This window comes from Semicossyphus pulcher, unplaced genomic scaffold, assembly GCF_022749685.1.
Source record: "Semicossyphus pulcher isolate SPU_LCO1_2020_fin unplaced genomic scaffold, fSemPul1.0.p SCAF_8, whole genome shotgun sequence".
Taxonomy (NCBI): domain Eukaryota; kingdom Metazoa; phylum Chordata; class Actinopteri; order Labriformes; family Labridae; genus Semicossyphus; species Semicossyphus pulcher.
Genome location: NW_027211759.1, coordinates 29,633,327 through 29,652,684, shown reverse-complemented (window position 1 = coordinate 29,652,684; position 19,358 = coordinate 29,633,327). Strand labels below are relative to the sequence as shown.

General features: G+C 42.6%; 1 protein-coding gene across 1 annotated transcript in view; it reads left to right on the top strand.

Annotated features, from left to right (window-relative positions):
* Nucleotides 1-19,358, top strand: part of cdh13 (cadherin 13, H-cadherin (heart)) — a 367,968-nt gene that overhangs the window by 223,181 nt on the left and 125,429 nt on the right. Inside the window, exon 8 of the mRNA XM_069686880.1 lies at nucleotides 8,078-8,256. Within this exon, the coding sequence (XP_069542981.1) occupies nucleotides 8,078-8,256 (179 nt within the window). The remainder of the gene's footprint in view (nucleotides 1-8,077; nucleotides 8,257-19,358) is intronic.

The window sequence follows — 19,358 nt, the reverse complement described above, 5'->3', positions numbered from 1 at the left end:
TCTGGCACCAAGACGTTAGCAGCAGATCCTTTAAGTCCTGTAAGTTGTGAGACGGGGCCTCCATAGATCGGACTTGTTTGTCCAGCACATCCCACAGATGATCCATTGAGATCTGGGGAATCTGGAGGCCAAGTCAACACCTTGAACTTGTTGTTGTGTTCCTCAAACCATTTATGTGCTGTTTTTGCGGTGCGGCAGGGTGCATCATCCTGCCGAAAGAGACCACTGCCATTAGAACAGGGGTGGCCCACCCTGCTCCTGGAGAGCCTCCCTGCATGTTTTAGGTTTCTCTGTACTCTAATACACCTGATTCGAATGTTTTGCTCATTGTCAATCCCCTGAGAAGCTTCAGTTGGTTGATAATGAGCAGATCATTCAGGTGTGTTAGAGTACAGAGAAAACTAAAACATGCAGGAATGTACCTCTCCAGAAGCAGGGTTGGAGACCCCTGCATTAGGGAATACTGTTTCCATGAAGGGGTGCACTTGGTCAACAACAATGTTTAGGTAGGTGGTACGTGTCACAGTAACATCCACATGAATGGCAGGACCCAAGGTTTCCCAGCAGAACATTGTCCAAAGCATCACACTGCTTCTGCTGGCGCGCCTTATTCTCATAGTCCACCAGCCTTCGCTTCCTTGGACCACTTTTGGTAGGTACTGACCCCTGGAGACCGGGAACACCCCGCAAGAGCTGCAGTTTTGGACATGTCGCTCACATCCTTACACATGCCCATTTTTTCCTGCTTCCAACAAATCAAACTTTGAGGACCAAATGTTCACTTGCTGCCTAACATATCCCACCCACTGACAGTTGTCACTTGTCATAATGGTATGGCTGATCAGTGTATTTATTACTCACTGACTTTTTTGTTTGCATAAACTTTATAACGGATTTATGGATTTCAAAATGTCTTTTAGTGATGGAACCAATTAAATAGAATATACATAATGGGGAGCCACTTTCCATCCTTATTTATAGAAGCCTTGTGTAGTGTGTGTCTGCCGTTTCCTTTTAGACAGTGATCTCGTATTTTGTTTTTATAAGACATAAATGTCCCATGAGAATATTTGCAGGAGACCCCCTGGAGATGTTTTTGGTAAAGTGAGGTAAGACTGACTGACAGAAAAGGTAAGCAGGCAAACAGGTACAGTTGAATGAGTAAAACAGGAAACATGGGTTCATATGATTCTAGTGCCTTCAGAGATGACTGATGTAAATCAATCTAATGAGCTAGAGAAACAGGTTGAAGTGTCGAGCAGACCTACAATACAAATACATATAAACCAGATTGACATGTATTCCCAGCAGCAGCTGAGATAGACGTGAACTACAGCTGAACCTCCGTGTTTCTTATCATTTGAAAAAAAGAAAAAGAAACTCTCACAGACGAGTGAAAACATATCTTTCCACCGTACCATTAAATCTCAAAAATAAGATTTTAAAGTGGTCATGCACTCATAGCACTAAGTCCTTTGATGCAACAATGCCACCATGTTGATGCCAAAGTTCGCAAATGAGGAAAAAAACCCAAAAGATTTAGAGTGCTTTTGCAAAACATACATGACAGCTATTTTGAAGTGCAAGCAGGAAGATTTGATCTAAAATCAGATCTTAAGAATCATCTCTTTGAAATGACAAGTTTAACAAAAGACACAAAGGCAAACAGACGGGCCAGCATCCAAGCACAGGCAAGTGGTGTAGAAGTAACAAAAGGCAGGCAAGCAGTGCAGACAGGTAGAGTACAATGCAGCATTCAGGCAAACAGATGGCTTCACCAATATACCATCACCCCTTTTACAACCATCATCTTATTTTGAGCTGAAAAGGAGACACATTGTAGACGAGTGAGTATAAATGCCTGTACAAAGAATGAAAACCACAGAAACATTCTGCTTCTCTCTCCGTCCTCAGTTTTTCAATCAACAATGACATTTTGATAAAAAGCGCATTAAAGCTTATGTTGTTGTCCAGGAAAAAATTCTTTAGTTATTGTATGATTTTTTATTTCTGTAGCTGTTAATGTGAACTTTGCAATAGAAATGTTCCACCCGTGCGTATATTAGTATTTTTGCTCTTTGTGATGTCATTTTTTTGGCATCACACACACGGCCACACAACCGTAACAATATTTACATTCTAGCTTTACTTAAAGTAAGCTAAAAAGGTCCAACTGAGCCCTGCCCTTTAAACCAGCGGGAAAAGCCAAAACGCTAACACTTTACAATAAGGGTACAATTTATATACTTACGTAATGCTTAACTTAAGCATGACTCATGATGTTTTAATGCATGATTTAATGCAGGATGTATCATGAGGTCCTGTTGTCAGTCAATGTGACTTTGTGATTAGTTTACACTTAATAAATCATCAATTAAGGAATGTTAATTCACAGTAGAGCCCTGCGTGGAACTGTTTTCTTAATCCCGCTCCCGCCTGCTCCCGTTGGATTTCTGACCATTACAGCCCGCTCCCACAAAGTGTGTTTTTACACTCTCGCCTGCTCCTGCAAAGATTCTGACCATCCCCGCATGCACAATAGAGTTCCAATGATTTTGTGTCTTCTCCCGTCCCGCAGGGAATAAACGTTATTTTATTATTTAGTATTTATAAAGAGAGGCACATTTGCTGTGGACACTTGTTGTGGTGTGAAGCATATGACAGGTAGACTCAAACTTGTTCTACTGCAAATACGACACAAATGACACAATACATAGGCTAACCCAGCAAAGCTTACCTCTACTAGATTAATGTTAGCTAGCTTTACATGCTAACATTGGATAGCATGTTAGAAAACGAACTACTTAATGAACATCACTAAAAGGGAGTATTTGCTTATTGAGTTCATCATTACGAAATCATCACTTCACACAAAGTCCCCATTACTTCCTTGACTTGTGTCCCCCCCAAGTAAAGTGACGTCGTAATACTCATTTGTAAATGGCCGCATATCAATCAATGTATGAAGTAACTGTGAATTAACATTCCTTAATTGATGATCTGTTAAGTGTAAACTAATCATATAAAGTCACAGTGACTTCATCATTTCTTAATGGTGACAACAGGAATTCATGATACATCCTGCATTAATTCATTAAATCATCATGAGTTATGCATTAAGTATTAATCTCTATTTACAGATTCTACATTGTAGAATAGGCTTCATAGTAGACTCTGTAGGCAAGTGTTGTGTTTTCCGTTTGAAGTATGAGTAATATTGACCAATCACGTATCAGCAGGCGGAACGTAATCCTCCGTAATGACATCCCGGCTCCCATCAGCGTGATCTGACGACGACCTCTTATTAATCTCTATAAACAGACATCTGCATGCTAACAGCTAACAATCTGTTCTAGATCTAAAATTTAACTTGAGATGAATTCCCTTGATGCTGTGTCACGAAAGCGGTTCAGCGTTCAGATGTCCTGACTTTCTCACTTCCTCGAATGCATCAGATCGATCCGAACTCCTTTCGACAAACGAGCATTTTAAAAGTTTTCTTCTCCTCTTGAGGACAGACCTGACAAAAGCTTGAATTTTTACTTCTTACAAATCTGCATCATGATGTTGAAATTTGGGCAAAGGTAAGACCCGTTAATAACAAGTGAATCACAAGAGAACGTTTTTTCTTTCTGTAACAATGCAGCACGCAGAAAAGGAAGTGTTGAAGGGAAGTCGATTATCGCTTACCGCCCAGCACGTTCACTGGTGTCCCCATAGGCTGTGTCGTCTCAGACTGTAGCCGATGGGATCCCAGATTGCTTAAGTATATAAATTGTACCCTTAATGTAAAGCGTTACAAAAAACAAAAATATACATGTTTTTTATCAGAAATGACTGCTCAGACTCGTTGAAAATGTTGTGTTCTTTTGGAACCTGTCACTAATAATAATAAACTTAAAATAATACAGGGATTTAATAAGCTCTTCATTACTGCATTGATTTACTTACTATTACGGAAATGTCATGAATCACAGGACACGAGGGAAACTGGACCCAAATGCAGATGCAAAAATAAGAGCTATTTAATGACTAAACAAAGAGGCTAACAGAGTCCAGGTATGGCAGGTAGGCAGGAGAATGAAACAGATCCAGGGACAAAATGAGAACAACCAGGCTAGGATTGAATGACATGGGAAACACATACAATGAACTGGCAGAGAACAAAGTCAACTAGCTGGCTTCATGCTGCTGTGCTGATGAAGAAAATGTACAACATGTGTCAGTAGGAGAGTACGGCCTGGTGAACAGGTGAAGCTAATGAGGGCAATCAAGCCGGAGGGAAACATGCAAGAGCAGGAAGTAAAACAAGACTTGACACACACGTAATAAAACAGGAAACACAAACCAAACTCCGGACTGTGACATGAACATGAAGGCAATAACTTAGATGGTAGACACACAAAATTCACATTTTCAACTAGATGATTTAGTGTTTACTGGCAAATACAGTTCAACTGTCGGGAGCTCAAAAGAGTGCTTTGAATCGGTTGCAGGTAAACCAAATGTTTCTTTCTACCGTTTCTCTGCGTGCCTCCCTTTCTCTCTCTCACCTTGTGGATACCATTTCCATGTATCTCTGCTTCCAGCTCTTCACATTCATAGTCTTATACGTGCTTGTGATTCATCGTCATGTATCTCAACAGTGTTGTGGATAAGATGATTCATCTTTGAACCTTCTTTGATCTCATCCACACCTGAGAATAGAGCAGGTCAGCTCTCAGTCTTCTGCACTCTCTCCAGTCTGATTAATTTAAATCCCATTTCAGGTCCTGGGATATCCTTTGTACATGTTGAATAATTTAACATGAAATTCCATCACTCACTCTCATGCAGATACACTGTGACACAAACACGATAGACACACGGTACACTCGCACACGTACCATCATCACATTTACCCTCTTTTCTATCTGCTCTATGTTCTCTTGCTTCATCTTGGCTTTTCACACCGTGTCAGTTCCCCGGCGGCTCCCGCAGATCTGCCGGCCCCCTCTGATTTCCCTCGGTGTTTGAAAAAGAGATAGGAGTTAGCTGTAGGCGACCGCGCAGTGTCACACCAGCATGTTTGATGAAATCAATCCACAATATGTGTGTCTTTGTGTGCTTCATTTGTCTGTGTCAATCTTTGCGACTTCTCATGTGTGACCTGCTCACGTTTTACGTCATATCGTGGTTCTTTTCTTTATTCAGTGCTGGACTCACACAGGTCCTTCTGATTAAACAGGGACTTAACAAACACGCCCCACACACTGTTTCCAGGCTGTCTCCATCTTTATTGTACCATGTTTCCTCTTCATCCAGACAGTACTAGCAGGCCTGCACATTCACATCCATCCCACCATATAACCAGCCAGTGCAGTTAATATTGATTGAGTCTTGGTTCCTGCCAGCGGATGACGCTGACACAAGGGTGCAATGAGTCCTAGCGAGGCCACTCACATGATATCATGTTATGATTAAACACAGCAGACATCAGTGCTGGAGTTATACCCTGCCTCATCGTCCCATTACAGAATGCTAGATGTTTATCACGTAAGCTGATTGATGCTGATGCCGTGTTGTACTCTGGACTGACGGATGCTTATTGGTTACATGATACTCATTTGTGAGTGGAATTATGGTATCTGATGAAGACAGAGAGGATCGAGAGGGTCACGTAGACTCAGATAACACATAAAACATGTCATATGATTGTGGTGCGTCTGAGGGACCTTCGTTAGCTGGCCAAATGAGAACATAATTCACTGAGATCTGTTCAAGATAACCAATTTAGTCATCGCTTTTAACGCCCTAATTTGCTGCCGGTTGGTGTGTGCGAGTGTGGGAACACGTGGGCTTGTGCGCACGCTCAGTGAGTCATCTCTAACAGTGTGGCTTTAAGGTGTGAAGTGGAACAGAGTAAAGGTAATGAAGGAGATGGGACTGTGTAATTATTCTGCAGAGGAAGGATTACTGGTTTACTTAACCATTAATGGTTCACCTTGAAGTGCAAATGCCAAGGGGATAAAACCCACACCTCTCTGCCCCTCATTACCTCCAACTGGACTAAAGAGGTTTGGTGCTAAGCCACCGCTGTTTAATGTAGACTTTGCATATTTTCCACTAACCTTTGTGCGTCTTATTTGAATAGTTTGGCTAATGCACTGTGGCAAAGTACTGCCGGGAATTAAGAAGAAGCATGGAAAGGGATGGGTGTTTATGAGCCATGCTATGCAGTGCTGCTATTCGGTGCTTAGGAGAATGTTTTGTTAAGTATGTGGCTCAAATAACAATCATGAGGGGGCTTTTTCCAGAAAACACATTAAACTTCTGTCTGTTTAATCATTCCAGAAAAGAGTTAGTTAACCCCAGCCGGGTTCATGAGAGAAAAGCTTTTACCTGCTGCTCCCATACTGTTAAAAACTGAAAGCAGAAGCAGACTCTCATCATCGTCCACATCGATTTGTTGTCATTTTTGAATTACAGTGTGCTACTGCAGCTAAAAACTACTGATTATAGTTTTCTGCTGCTTATAGTATAAAAATAACACCCCATGCTTTCAATAAATCACTTCAAAAGATACAAAATCATCAGCTACATTGAAGTAGTAAGTAGTGTGTGTGCCCCAAGCACACCGTCTCATCATGATGCTGTCACATGAGTGACCAAAGTGAGGAGGTTTTGCAGGCTGATGGTGACAACATGAAGCAATGACTGGAGATACAGATTACTAAGTCTTCTACCCGCAATGGAGAAATTGAAAACACCAATCAGAAGACACACAAACTTACACAGTCTATAAATTGTATATGTGTGTGTGTGTGTGTGTGTGTGTGTGTGTGTGTGTGGGTGTGGTGTGGTGTGTGTTCCTCTCTGAGTGAGTGCATCTCATCACTGACGCAGACAGACATGGAGGGTTGAGGGTGTGTCAAAGATTGCCTCCTATTTCAGCTCAGCTGCAGCGGGCAGAATTTCCATTTTTGTTCCCATTACCAAATAAAATGCAACATGCTGTTCGAGCTGACATGAGTGAGAAAACACATTAATAGGAAAAGCTAACTTTTTTAAAGCAGCTGTCTGGGCAGGAGTAGTCTGCAAATTGTGCTTTTCATACACCTGCTGCCATGATTGCTCTAATTTTGACCTCCAATACATATTGTACGACATCAGAAATACCTTGCAGACAACAACAACAAGCTTGTCTTACTTTGTTTGGCTGGCTAAGCTGTTATAGCATTACTGTGTCTTCCTTGCAAGCTGAAAACATAAATGTATAACCTTTAGGATGCAAAGGTTTTGAAAAAGTCGACAGAAATGTAAAAATATTTCCCTTATTACGGACCCTGGGGGAACCCTAAGGTTGAGAAAAAGTTGTCAAAAAGGTCAATATACTACTTCTGTTCACCGTTTAACTGGTGTTGAATTAACTGGTGACGGTCAAAGTGTGTGTGGGCGTGGCTCATGAGTCTGTTGTACACAAACGAGGAAATAAACGACTCGATTCTACTTTGCTGCTTTATCTCAATGAATTAATTGGTGTCTTTTGAGACATTGTCAAACCAACAGTTTGCTGGGCCGTTCATTTTTCTGTGGACAACATATGACTATAGCGGGCTGTACACTCGCTGATTGCTACAAACGTCGTCACTGCTTCTGTTTTCTGTTATTTCACGGAATCATAGAGTAAATAGAGGAAACAGTCAAAGCGGTAAATACTTTACAATAATTAAAACTCTAAATTATGAGTCATCTGTGGTTTAAAATAAGACATTAGCTGGTCCACTGGAGTTTGGATTAACTCGCAAGAGTTTGCAAGATCTCGTGAAAATTCATCTTTTTTTTTGTTTTCAACCTTACATCTTTTTCCTCCATGTCCCTTCCAGGGCTCCGTAGAAAATAGCGTGAAAAAGTTTACTTGAGCCAAATCTGTTTTGCTGCAACATCATTGGTTAAGAAAACAACCTTTATATTCTAAAACGGAGCTTTGTTCCTGTGAGAATATGTTCTTTTTGCCACCAGCATGAAACTTTCTCTCTCACATCTTAAGAAGTATAATTGAGTACTGATCAACCCTGTCTTTCAATGTCTCCTCCAGGAACCATTGTGATGACGATGACGGCGTTCGACGCAGACGACCCCGCCACAGACAACGCCGCCTTACGCTACAACATCATCCGGCAGTCACCGGACAAGCCGTCCTCCAACATGTTCTACATCGATGAAGAAGGAGGCGACATTGTTACGCACATCTCCCCCTCGTTACTTGACAGAGAGGTGGGTTTACTTGGCAAACGTGTGTGTGTGTGTGTGTGTGTGTGTGTTTATATCTGCACTATGCGATGGTCCTTCTCCAAATGGAACAGAGTGTGAGATGTTGCTGGACACATTATCTTGACAGGCCTCACACTTGTCTCTGCTATTTCCTTTTGCCTCGACAGTTCACTATTAATGCCAGTGAGCTGGAGATGAAAGCGTGTATATGCAGAATGTGCGTGTGCTGTATGCCATCAGCTTGTGTGTCTCCGTGAGAATAAGTGCTGGTGCATTCCAGTAGAAGGCGCAGAAGGCAGATGAGTGTCTCTCCATTTCCCCGTCTAACAGGAGCGAGACAACGGGATGATTGCTTTTTCAGCAGGGTGACGAATGCCAGAACATCGATTGGGTTCGCTGGAGGAAGAGGAATATTAGCTGTTGTCAGACACTTAGCGCATAGTTTAATTGAGGTGATACACACTCATCCGCCAGTTCTGCTGCTGTCCAACAAGCCTGGTTGAAAACCTCCCATCCGGAACTGCTGGAACCACGGCGGCTAACCGGCCTGATGAGCCGCTCACACAGTAAACTGTTTAATAGGAGTAATTGATTAACAGTACGGTGAAATGAGATGCAATCAATGCAGTGAGCTCTGTTGATGCCGTTTCTTTTAGGGGGTTGAGATATTGAAGGATTAACAGACGCATGTTGGTCTCTGTGGTTTGGTGTTTCTGAGAAAAGCGAGACTTTTAAAGAATATCACTTCCAGGATGTGTCAGACAGTTCTCCTCCACCCGTTGACAGCCAAAACTGATCACAACCTCGAGCAGGCCGGTGTTCAGTATGTGGTTTCATACCTTTGAAGAAGGCATGCAGCCAAATTGTCCGCCTGTCTGTTGGGCTAATAAATCTCAGAAAAATCTTAAAAGAAGCAGAATCTTCCCATCACTTAATTCTCCACAGGCCATAAACAAAGTTGTTCTTACGTACTTTCAAAGTCACAAAGACCTGAGACTACAGTCAGCTGTCTGTAAATCTCAGCAGAATCAAATTGAAGTCATGTTTGATTATTTCACTCACAGTGTTGATTTAATCAGCACCTAGGTGCCGGTCACACTGAGTTTGTCCGGACACAATATTTTCTCTTAATTTTCACTGGGAGCTGTCTAGGTAGGGCTGATCACACACCTGTTCCTGTCAGATCCCCTCCTGTTTTATTCGGGTTTTATCTGTTTTACATCTTGGGGCCATTTTTTAAGTTTGCTGACGCAGCAGAGACACAGGATGTACTTAACTGGAGCAACACATCAAAGTCTCTTAAAAGGATGACAAAAAGCTAAATAAAGTGGTTTTGTGGTTCCAGGGGGAGATGCATGGAGTCGGATAATTTGCCGTAAGTGATGTCACTGAAAGCAGTGCTGGTTGGGGCTGAAGATGGAGGTGTGGAGTTAGAAAGAAGTGAGCTTACCATTAAAGATTTTTTAATATAAAAAGAATGCAACAACAGTCTGACAGCATTGTTTGAATGTGGCTCAGTGGCTCAGTGATACACCTGTGAGGAAGATGACATGCGGACAAGTGTTGTCCCGGTCCATGAAATCGCTTTCCTTTCAGATGCCGTCAAAGCCGACAAAGTGAAAGTCAATATGGTGACTTTGTCCGCAGTGGATGTGGATACTACACCGCTTAGCCAAACAGCTATGACTAATCCCTGTGTGTGTATGCTTGAAGAAATGCTGTATGAGCCCGGAGCAGCATGTATGATTGTCTTTATGTTGTATCTACAAGTATTAATCCCCCTCATCACCACAGCCTCATCATTTATTAGTGAGCTGGATCTTAAAGAAATGTCCTAAGGGGTTTTAGCACGATTCCAGCCGCAGTGCAGCATCTCTGTAAAAAGAAAAAGAAGTGTGACTTCTTCAAAAGCACAGTCAGTCAGCAGAGGCAGATGGAAGTGCAGAAGGCATAAGTTTTAAACTGTCCTCCTCCAGGTCTACAGAGATTTAAACTCAGCCACACAGCACATTCTCATAAATATGGCTCCACCATGACACCCATCGATTTCCATCTGCCACGCACACTATAGTTTCAGAAGACAGCATGTCCAGCATATGTGTACGTCTGACAGAGACAGAGGTTTACTAAAAGAAAGAAAGAAAGAGACATAGCCCGATGCTGCCACTCTGTTCTCAGACATAATTCAGGTGCAGCTCTAAGTGTATTTGGACAGACACCTCACCTACCCCAGGGAAGCAGAAAGCAATCCGGAGAAAATTGGACAATCAATTTTGTGACATTGAAATCAGTTTGATTTTCCCTGTAGTGCCTTTTCTGAGGCGTAAAATCCTGTCTTGATATGCACATTTATTCCACCGCTCTGTGTTTTTCTCCTCACTTTACTGGAGACACATCTCCACTCACTGTCTTATATTATTCTGACACACCATGCTGTTGGATCAATGGCAGGCTGTAATTTTTGACAGCTTATATTGCTGGGGGGATGAGGCCATTTTCATACGTCTGAAAAGACGGAGGGGTTTTCATGTCTGTCACTGGATACACACGTAAAGACCTCTTAATCATCAGAACGCTGTTAGAAGAAATCAATCAGCTCCATTTTAACCTGTTTTCATAGAGCATCTGAAAGTGTCCACTTAAGAGCTGTGCAGTGTAGCCAAATACACTTGTACTGCACACAGTGGAGATAAATTATTCAACTTTTTCGCACATGTAGAAAAATGTTAAATTGGATCACAGAAAATCAACATACTGTCAGAATCAAAGCGCTCCTTGTCTTTAACTCACTAACTTGTTTCTGATTAGGTTTAACAGAGAATAAATCTGACTAGCAATGAGAGAGAAAAATGTCAAACTCTCTCTGTAATATTTATGAGTGTTCAACCGTCGTAGGCCTAAAGGCACGAGTTTTAGCAGCGAGGCAGAGTCAGACTGTCAGGTGTTATGTTTTCATTCTGAAAGATGGAAGGTAGTTATGTCTTTGTTCCTGTGAGTCATTAAGCCAGTGTGTGTCTACGAGTTTGTGTTGAGGAGAGTGACATAAGCAGCTTTACAGACAAAAGAAAGTATCGCCAAAGATGAGTCAGGAAGGGCAAAGCATCGTATAGACTGAAGACATCGTCCCGCTCATCCTGCGTACAGAAAACTTAATCCTGATATCTCAGCTGGTTGATCTATCTGTCAAACTCTAGTTTCTTCAGTCAACTGTGCTTTCACGCAGAGCCTCCCTTTGCCGCCACAACGGCTGCTCTACAGCAGGGGTTCCCAACCCCTGGTCCGCGGACTGGTACCGGGACGTAGGTTTTTCAGTACCAGGCTGCGAAACCCAATAGGTGTCTGTGACATTCCAAACATAAACCGTCGAATGGGCTGTGTGAAGTGTGCAACCGCACAGGGCCTCGCACCTCTGAGGACACTTCAAAAGTAGCTCAATTCAGCTGGAAAAAACGCAGACCTGGCAACCCTGGCTTCACATCCCATGAAACTTTGATTAAGAAGCCCGATGCCCCTCCAAAGCTCTGTGTTTATCTGTGAAATATATGAACTACACAGCATATGGGCAAACGCCTGATAAACTACTCGTGGATCACCTCTGACTCATCTCAATCACAGCGTCTTCACGGAAAGACAGGACCGATCGCAATGCTATGAAGTCAGGGGTAGAGCCTGAGAAACACACAGATCAGTCACTGCGCTGCATGATTATAAACTGCTCACTGCTGGATCACATTATTAATTCGGATAAACTGCTAGGATCACTATGGATCATCCGTCTCTGACCCGCACCGTCCCTCTCGTCGGATCGTCCCGTATTAAAATCTTAGATGCAGTCTCCTCACTGAATAAATACAGACACGATCTGTCTGTATTTCCATGCGTGTGACCGTGACTTATTTTATTTATTAATGTGCATGCGTGTCAGCCCCCCAAATATTATTGCTACTGTCTGGTCCGTGTAGTCAAAAAAGTTGGGAACCCCTGCTGTGGGAGCAGAGATGTGATTCAGAAAAGAGGTGAGGAGGGCAGAATATAATAAGGTCTGCTCATGTGATTCATTTACATTAACACAACAAACATGAATCTTCAAATGAACACATGTATACAAAACCTCCTCAGCAGTCCTTTTATTCATATATTCCGCTTATACTGTCCTTTGAGACATGATGAATACAGATTTATTAGCACACACAGGAGAGGTAACAACACACACATAATGGGACAAATGAAAGGGGAGAGCGAAGGTTATTGGCTTAACTTCATGCAGAATATATTTGTAGTTACTGCACAGTGATAGAGTTATCACATTTCCCCGACACGCACACACACGGGCGCACACACCAATCATTGGGATCTATTTAAGTCTATGGAGTGTCCGTGTGCCGGCAGGCTGTAACCAGAGAGGACAGACTGCTAATGGCAGCGCGACTTTCTGACTCTCTAATGCTCTCTGGCCAATCTGGGAACTGTCACTGCTAAGGATAGCCAATCGATGGAGTCGGCCGACCCCTCCATCACCTTCCATGTTCTACAAAGGTGAATTACATGGCGGTAAAATGGATGTCTCTGTGCCAATGTGTTTGTGTGTGGCGGTGGAGGCGTGATGTTTACATTCAGGTAAATAAAACTTTGTGTTGCTTTTGTTTTGAGTTTTGTTTTTCCCTCCTCCATCTTTGGAGAAGTGTTGTGGGATGTGTTGTGAGATGTGTTGTGAGTGCTTGTTAAATCCATTTTTTCTCTGTCAAACAGAGTGCACATCTTAACAACCAATACAGTGCAACAACATGTTTTTTTTATACCTGAAGGTGACTTTCAGATGGAAAAGTAGCGCTTAACAATCACTATTGGAAAAATATCTGCACCTGAAAACAACACACTGACAAAAGCACTCTCCTGCACTCAAAGAAGCCGCCTGTCGAGCTGTATGCATTAAAAATAATCTCTGTAGACAGGATTAGGTATTCTGTTTGTTGAGGCACTCTCATCATCTGTCAGCGAATGATCTTTGCTCGTGTGTGTCGTGCAAATGAAGGACTTTCTTTCCTGTCACCTGCACTGTAAATGTGTTGACATTATCTGCTCCCTTTTGAGGACAAATCCAGAGTGACGGGCCGATGGATGAACGTACACAATTATCCCTGATCAGCAGCAAAGTCAGTAATGGAGGTTGTAAGTAAAGTGACCTGGTGTTTGTTTGGTGCGACCTTGGCAGTGTGCTACCTGACCGTGTTTGGATGATAAGAAAGCTTATCCTGCCTAATGGCTTATTTGGCTCGGTGGCCAGAGTGGCTATATGCCCGTGTGCTGTGATAAATGACAGCTGAAGCTTTGGCAGGTTTCACTCTTCAGGAAAACTGCATTCATTTTCTGCGCTTTCATCCCCCCTTTATTGCTCTGTTTTCCCCTCGTCGTGTCTGTTCATTACATTGTTTTCCTGCTTATTTTCATTTTGTGTTATTTTCTCTCTTTGTCTCCCTGCCTCGCTGTCTGTCAGCCTCGCCTCCTCTCCTCTGTCAACACTTCACTGTGGACATCCAATTACTCGCAGGTCATAGCATAGTGATTCCATTCAGAGCAGCGCCATTCAGAGCGGGCCTCAAACAGCCATTCAAATTACATCCTCGGCTGCCTTCAGAGTTGCCGCTCTGCAAAATGTTGTTTTCAAACATTTCTGGGGCCACCACCTAATCTGATCCCCCAAACATAATTGAATGTCAGTCGTCACATAAAGATGCTTTCCTCTCTTCAATTAGCGTCTCGTTTCCCCGTGTCACAGCGACGAGACAAAGCAGACAGAGAAATATTTACTCCTCCCAGGTAGAGGCAGGGGAGACTTATTATATTATGTCATTTATATGCAAATAATACAGCACAGGGAACACATTGATAAGATTTCATTACAGCAGATCTGATGTGCACTTCAGTTTATAAACTCCCTTTTCATCCTCCTATTATGATCTGGAGATTGGAAAGTGCGGGTAGATGAGGTGGGTGGAGAGAGAAGCCGTCAGAGGTATGAGGCCCTCAGGGTGGACGAGGAGGAACGAGGAGTGGGAATCTAGGCCCGGGTGTCCGTGTGAAGAGGCGCGGCCCTGCCTGTGAGGTGGCTGGCAAGAAGGATGGATGATCAGACAGAGAGTGAAGTGCCGGTTTCGATATCTGCTAAAAGAAGCAGCCTCTAGACGGTGGCTTAACTGAGAAGTTGGACTGTTGAGGTTGCTGGTTGCAGAGACAGTGGCAGGAGGGAGAACAGCAGAGTGGTTTTATTCAAAGCAACAACAAAGAAGCCAAAGCGCTTTGTATTCACCGCCCAGAGAGATGTTTTTCAACCATATCTGTAGCCACGCGTTCATAGTTGTGTGGAAGTAATTTAAAGATACAGGAGCGTCTATCTGCAAGAGCTGAGAGAATGAAGACCTACAGTATATAAATGAACTTCAGCTAGTGTCGACTAAGAGTAGTGTGAAATATATTCATAGTTCTTTTTACCCTTCAAAAACACTCAGATACAGAATATATCCTTTTTGTTCTGTTACGTCCTGCATGAAGGGGCGGATGTGAGTGTCAGCCGTGTGTGTGTGTGTGTGTGTGTGTGTGTGTGTGTGTGTGTGTGTGTGTGTGTGTGTGTGTGTGTGTGTGTGTGTGTGTGTGTGTGTGTGTGTGTGTGTGTGTGTGTGTGTGTGTGTGTGTGTAGAGAAGGGAGGGTGTGAGCTGGTTTTCACTTCCTAACTTGATAGTTTCGCTGATGATCTTTTGAGAGTGACTTGTGTCTCTCTTTGAATCAAACTATATGTGTCTGCCTGTGTGTGAGTGTGTTCTTTGCCTCCAGTGTTTTCAATCTGAAATATTTTTCACTGACTCTTTAAATATGTTCAGATGGGAAAGTATTAGGAATGCTGATGTAGAAACGGATTGAATTTATTGTTAAAACATGGCACTCTCACTTACAGATGATTATGATATTAAAAAGTCTTGTTCAGTGGTTTAAGACATGTAGAGTAGAGTTCTTCACGGGTCCAAAATGTTGTGCCCGAACCCTAACAGACCCGTAATTGTGCGATCCGGAACCGAACCAGACCCGTCTATTATTTGAAAGCTGGGGCCCGAACAGAGTTATGTCGGACCCGACCCCGGCCGGACGAAACAGACCCGATCAGCACCGACTTCACAGCTGATTGATATTAACAAGTTAACAAGTTGCCGTTAGTCAGCTGTCAAAACAAACCTTTTTGTCCTACCTGTGTGACGCAGCCTTCTCCCCTGTGCCTGTCCGTGCATATAATCCATCCTCCGCCAAGAAAGTTCATAAAACACATCCAGGTTTTCTGTTACCCATGCCATGTTGATAAAAACAGAGATGCTGATCCACTAGTTATTTCAGATTAAAAGTCCACTTGCTGTCATGCAGACGGATGACAAACGCGCGGCTTGTTTAGAAGCTACACTCGTGTTATACTAAACTGCGCTTACTTTACTCTTCTTTGTCCACAATTTACATAAACAAGGTTTTACCTCTTTATATTCATTTTCTTTTAGCTTTTTGTCCACATCAGCGAGGAAGGTATCCATCTTTACCGGCTTTGTATTCAACTTTCTCTGAACCTGCAGTCACGTGACATGTCACTCAACTCGTTGTTGCTCTTTCTTATGTTTTTTTACCTCACGTTCTCATGAGAATGACATGTTGTTGCAAGTTAAAATACACACACAGACACACACAGCACTTTAATCATGAACTCTTTCTAATCACGGCCGGGTCTTCCCGGATCCATTCAGGTATTACAGATAATGTGACCCGGAACCGAGGATTATAGTATATAGGATTAAGTCCCGACCCGGACCCGTTTGACCACGTAATACGTGGACCTGAACCCGTCCGGGTCCCGGGTCGGGTCCCGGGTCCCGGGTTCTGGTAGACCGGTGAAGACCTCTAATGTAAAGGGACTTTTCCTTCTTCTCATGCTGATTTACGTCCAAGTGTTCATTTTTCTGACAAGATAACTTTTAATTAGTTATTTGATGCTGTAAAAATGATGATTGACAGCTCTGTTGACAAATCCGGCTCCTGCAGCCGATCTGTTCCGGATTAGCAGAACAGAGGAGGAACGGCGAGAGGAGACCAACACAAAGAAGCTGTTCTGTTGTTGAACAAGCCAGCATGCAGGATCTTGGCTGTTTTTTTCCCCATAATTTAACTGTGAGTTTTGGTTAGCGGAAGCGGCCACAGCAGCTCCATCCATCGATCTCTACTGCGCAACTCTGGCTCCAAGTGACGTCATGTGGTGGCACTGCAGAGTGCAGCACCTGTGACTGGGGGCCATGTTGGATTACATTTTGTACAATGAGAGCAGATATCTCATCTTCATCATCTTTATAGTTGTTGGTTTTGACACTTGATACGTTCCTAAAGTTTGCTTGCTTTCCTCCTGCTTGCTCGTACTCCTATATGTAATCTAACAAACGTCTCAGCATTTTTTTTTTTTAACAATACAAAAAGCATTTTAACGTTTAATGGTTCAGTCGTGTTGTCAGAGTAATAATCAGTGCATCAGGGCCGGAGCTTTGAAGTGGCTGATGTAAGATGAGTTCTTATCTCAGGCCTTTCCACTTTTCAGATTGGTTCAATACTTTTTATCTGTTGAAGTGAAACTCAAGAACAGACTCTGCTGTGACGGTGACATTTGTTAAAGTAACACAACAAGTTCACATTTAATCACGGTGAAATAAGAACTCGCGCCTCTCAGCAGACGTTTGTCTCATTATAAACTAAAGCTCATTATCAGCCGTGATTAACAATGTATCTGTTTCTTGTAAAATTAGTGTGAAAGACCTGTAAAGGAGTTATATTTACACACGCTGTTTTTAGTGCCGCGAGGAGAGTGAAGTCATTACAATCAGATAACACTTCAGACAAACTGTAAATGATGGAACGCCAGAAAGAAGCCCAGAAAAGAAAGTGAAACACTTGAGTACATTACCAAGAGATCCCATTATAAAGAGTGTTACTGCAGTGTCTCCGTATGTGATGGCCGGCAGCCAGAGCTCTGGCAGCTGTAATCAATACAGTGCAGTTGGTGTGAACCCAACCACCTCACGTTCTCTTGTTCTTCCCCGAAATGAACAAGGTGGACGCCGTTCACAGGCATTGATGAAATACAGCACCCCTCCTTTCCCCCTCCATCTCAATCCTTCCTCTCCTCCTCCTCCTCCTCCTTCCCCTCTCCCTCCTCTATCATGCCTCTGTCCAGTTGCATTAGTGAGGAAATGAGATTCCCCCTAATTAATTAGATCTCTGAGTGCTAAAGATGAAGATTACATCCCAATGAAGGTTAGAGGTGTCAATCACAGGTTTTTTTGGGCTGAGCATTCCTCAAGATAAATTGAGCCCCCTGGGCATTGTGGGTAAAAGTGTGTGCTGTTAATCTTTTTTCCCCCCTTGCTTTAATTGAGTCTCACCAACAGTAGTCAATGAAAGCCTGAGACCAGAGAGAACAACAAGGTAGAGAATTATATTCACCAGAAGAGAAGACGAGAGGCGTCCTGTTGAGTGAGGGGAAAATGGAAATGAGGAGGACAAAGCTGAACCATGCGACACATCATTAAGATACTACGAGAACTACGGAGAGGAAATAGGTAGGACAAATTTGATAATGGAGTTTAAAACAAAGAGAAAAAGTTGGAATCACTCAGACAAATTATTCTGTTTTAAATGAATCGTATTACTTTTAAACATCTTTTCCCATCATGATTATTACTTTAGAAAAGTCTTGATGCACAATGTAATATCTGCCAATTTGATAAGTATGTAACAGAGTAATTAAAGTTATAATCTTGAAGATTTTCATTAAAATAAATGTCTGTGATGTCGCTATCTTTTTTCAAATGAACAATGAGGATTAGCCTTTGACCTTCTGATGGAGCACTCACATTTGCAGTATTTCTTTGTATTACCAACTGGGTGCTGAGTCAACATTCCCGGTATCGCGGCGAGATGGTTTGTTCGCCAGAGAAACAGGTTCTACTCTCTCTGCTTAGTTGCAAGTTAATGGTGACTATGGCCCGACAAATGTAGACTAGATCTGTGGCTAGAGACAATGACGCTTCAAAAAGAAGGGCTACTGCAGTGGAAAAGAAACTAAGTTGACGTTAAACTGATAATCTCAAAGTTCTCCGTTTTGTTCTATTGGCTGGCATCTTATGGCGATAAGAGGCAATTGTGGGTGCATACGTCCTAGATAACCAGACGTCCACGGTTGGCTCCCGTTGTAACTCTTGATTTTCCTGGCTGACGGTCGCTTTCCTTTTTAATTTGTCTTCATCTGAGCGTCCAATTTGTTTGTTTTTCTTTGGATTTTCACTTATTGTTGAAGTTGTATCTGTAGTCATCTATCTTTTCTTTGTTTGTTCAACCATAGTAGATTACTGTTTACTCGCAACACTTGCAGAGACTGGAGAAGCAGCCGCTTAGCTCCGCCTACCCTCTCTGGCAGACCAACCACTGCTGGCTGATGGAAAACGCGTCACTAACTGGGCGCTGCTTGTAATTTTTTCCCAGATGTCACCACAGACACCCAGTCCATAATAATACTATATACTGCAAATGCAAAGGCTTTCATCAGTGGGCCATAGGCTCAATCACCATCGTGTTACCTCATTTAGCGAGATAGTGGCTTAACAGACATTTATTTAAATAAAAATCTTAATCTGTCAGCAAAGATGTTTTTGTCTGTGTGGAGCCAACAACACTGCAACTACTCCTTACCTCTGTTTGTGCTGACAAAGAGAACAAAACTCTTTCAGTTAACCACTTGAAGGGTTTTGACTGATTTTGGTCAAAAGTCCTAAACATTTTTTATCGGCTTGGCTTATCTCAAAAATATTACTCTTAACATTGAGTTTGCCCAAATTTGACTTTTAACTTTTCCTTTCGAGATACATTTTCCTGTTGAAGAAAAAGCCAAAGTAATATCTTCTTATTTGCAAGTAAAATAAAAGCTTAGTCATCTCTTTGCTGGTGGTTTGCACAGTGCAGTAACCTGCTTGCTATCCCAGAGTGCAGTAATGACTCCTCCTGCATCCATTATTTATGTCCATGTGGCACAGGG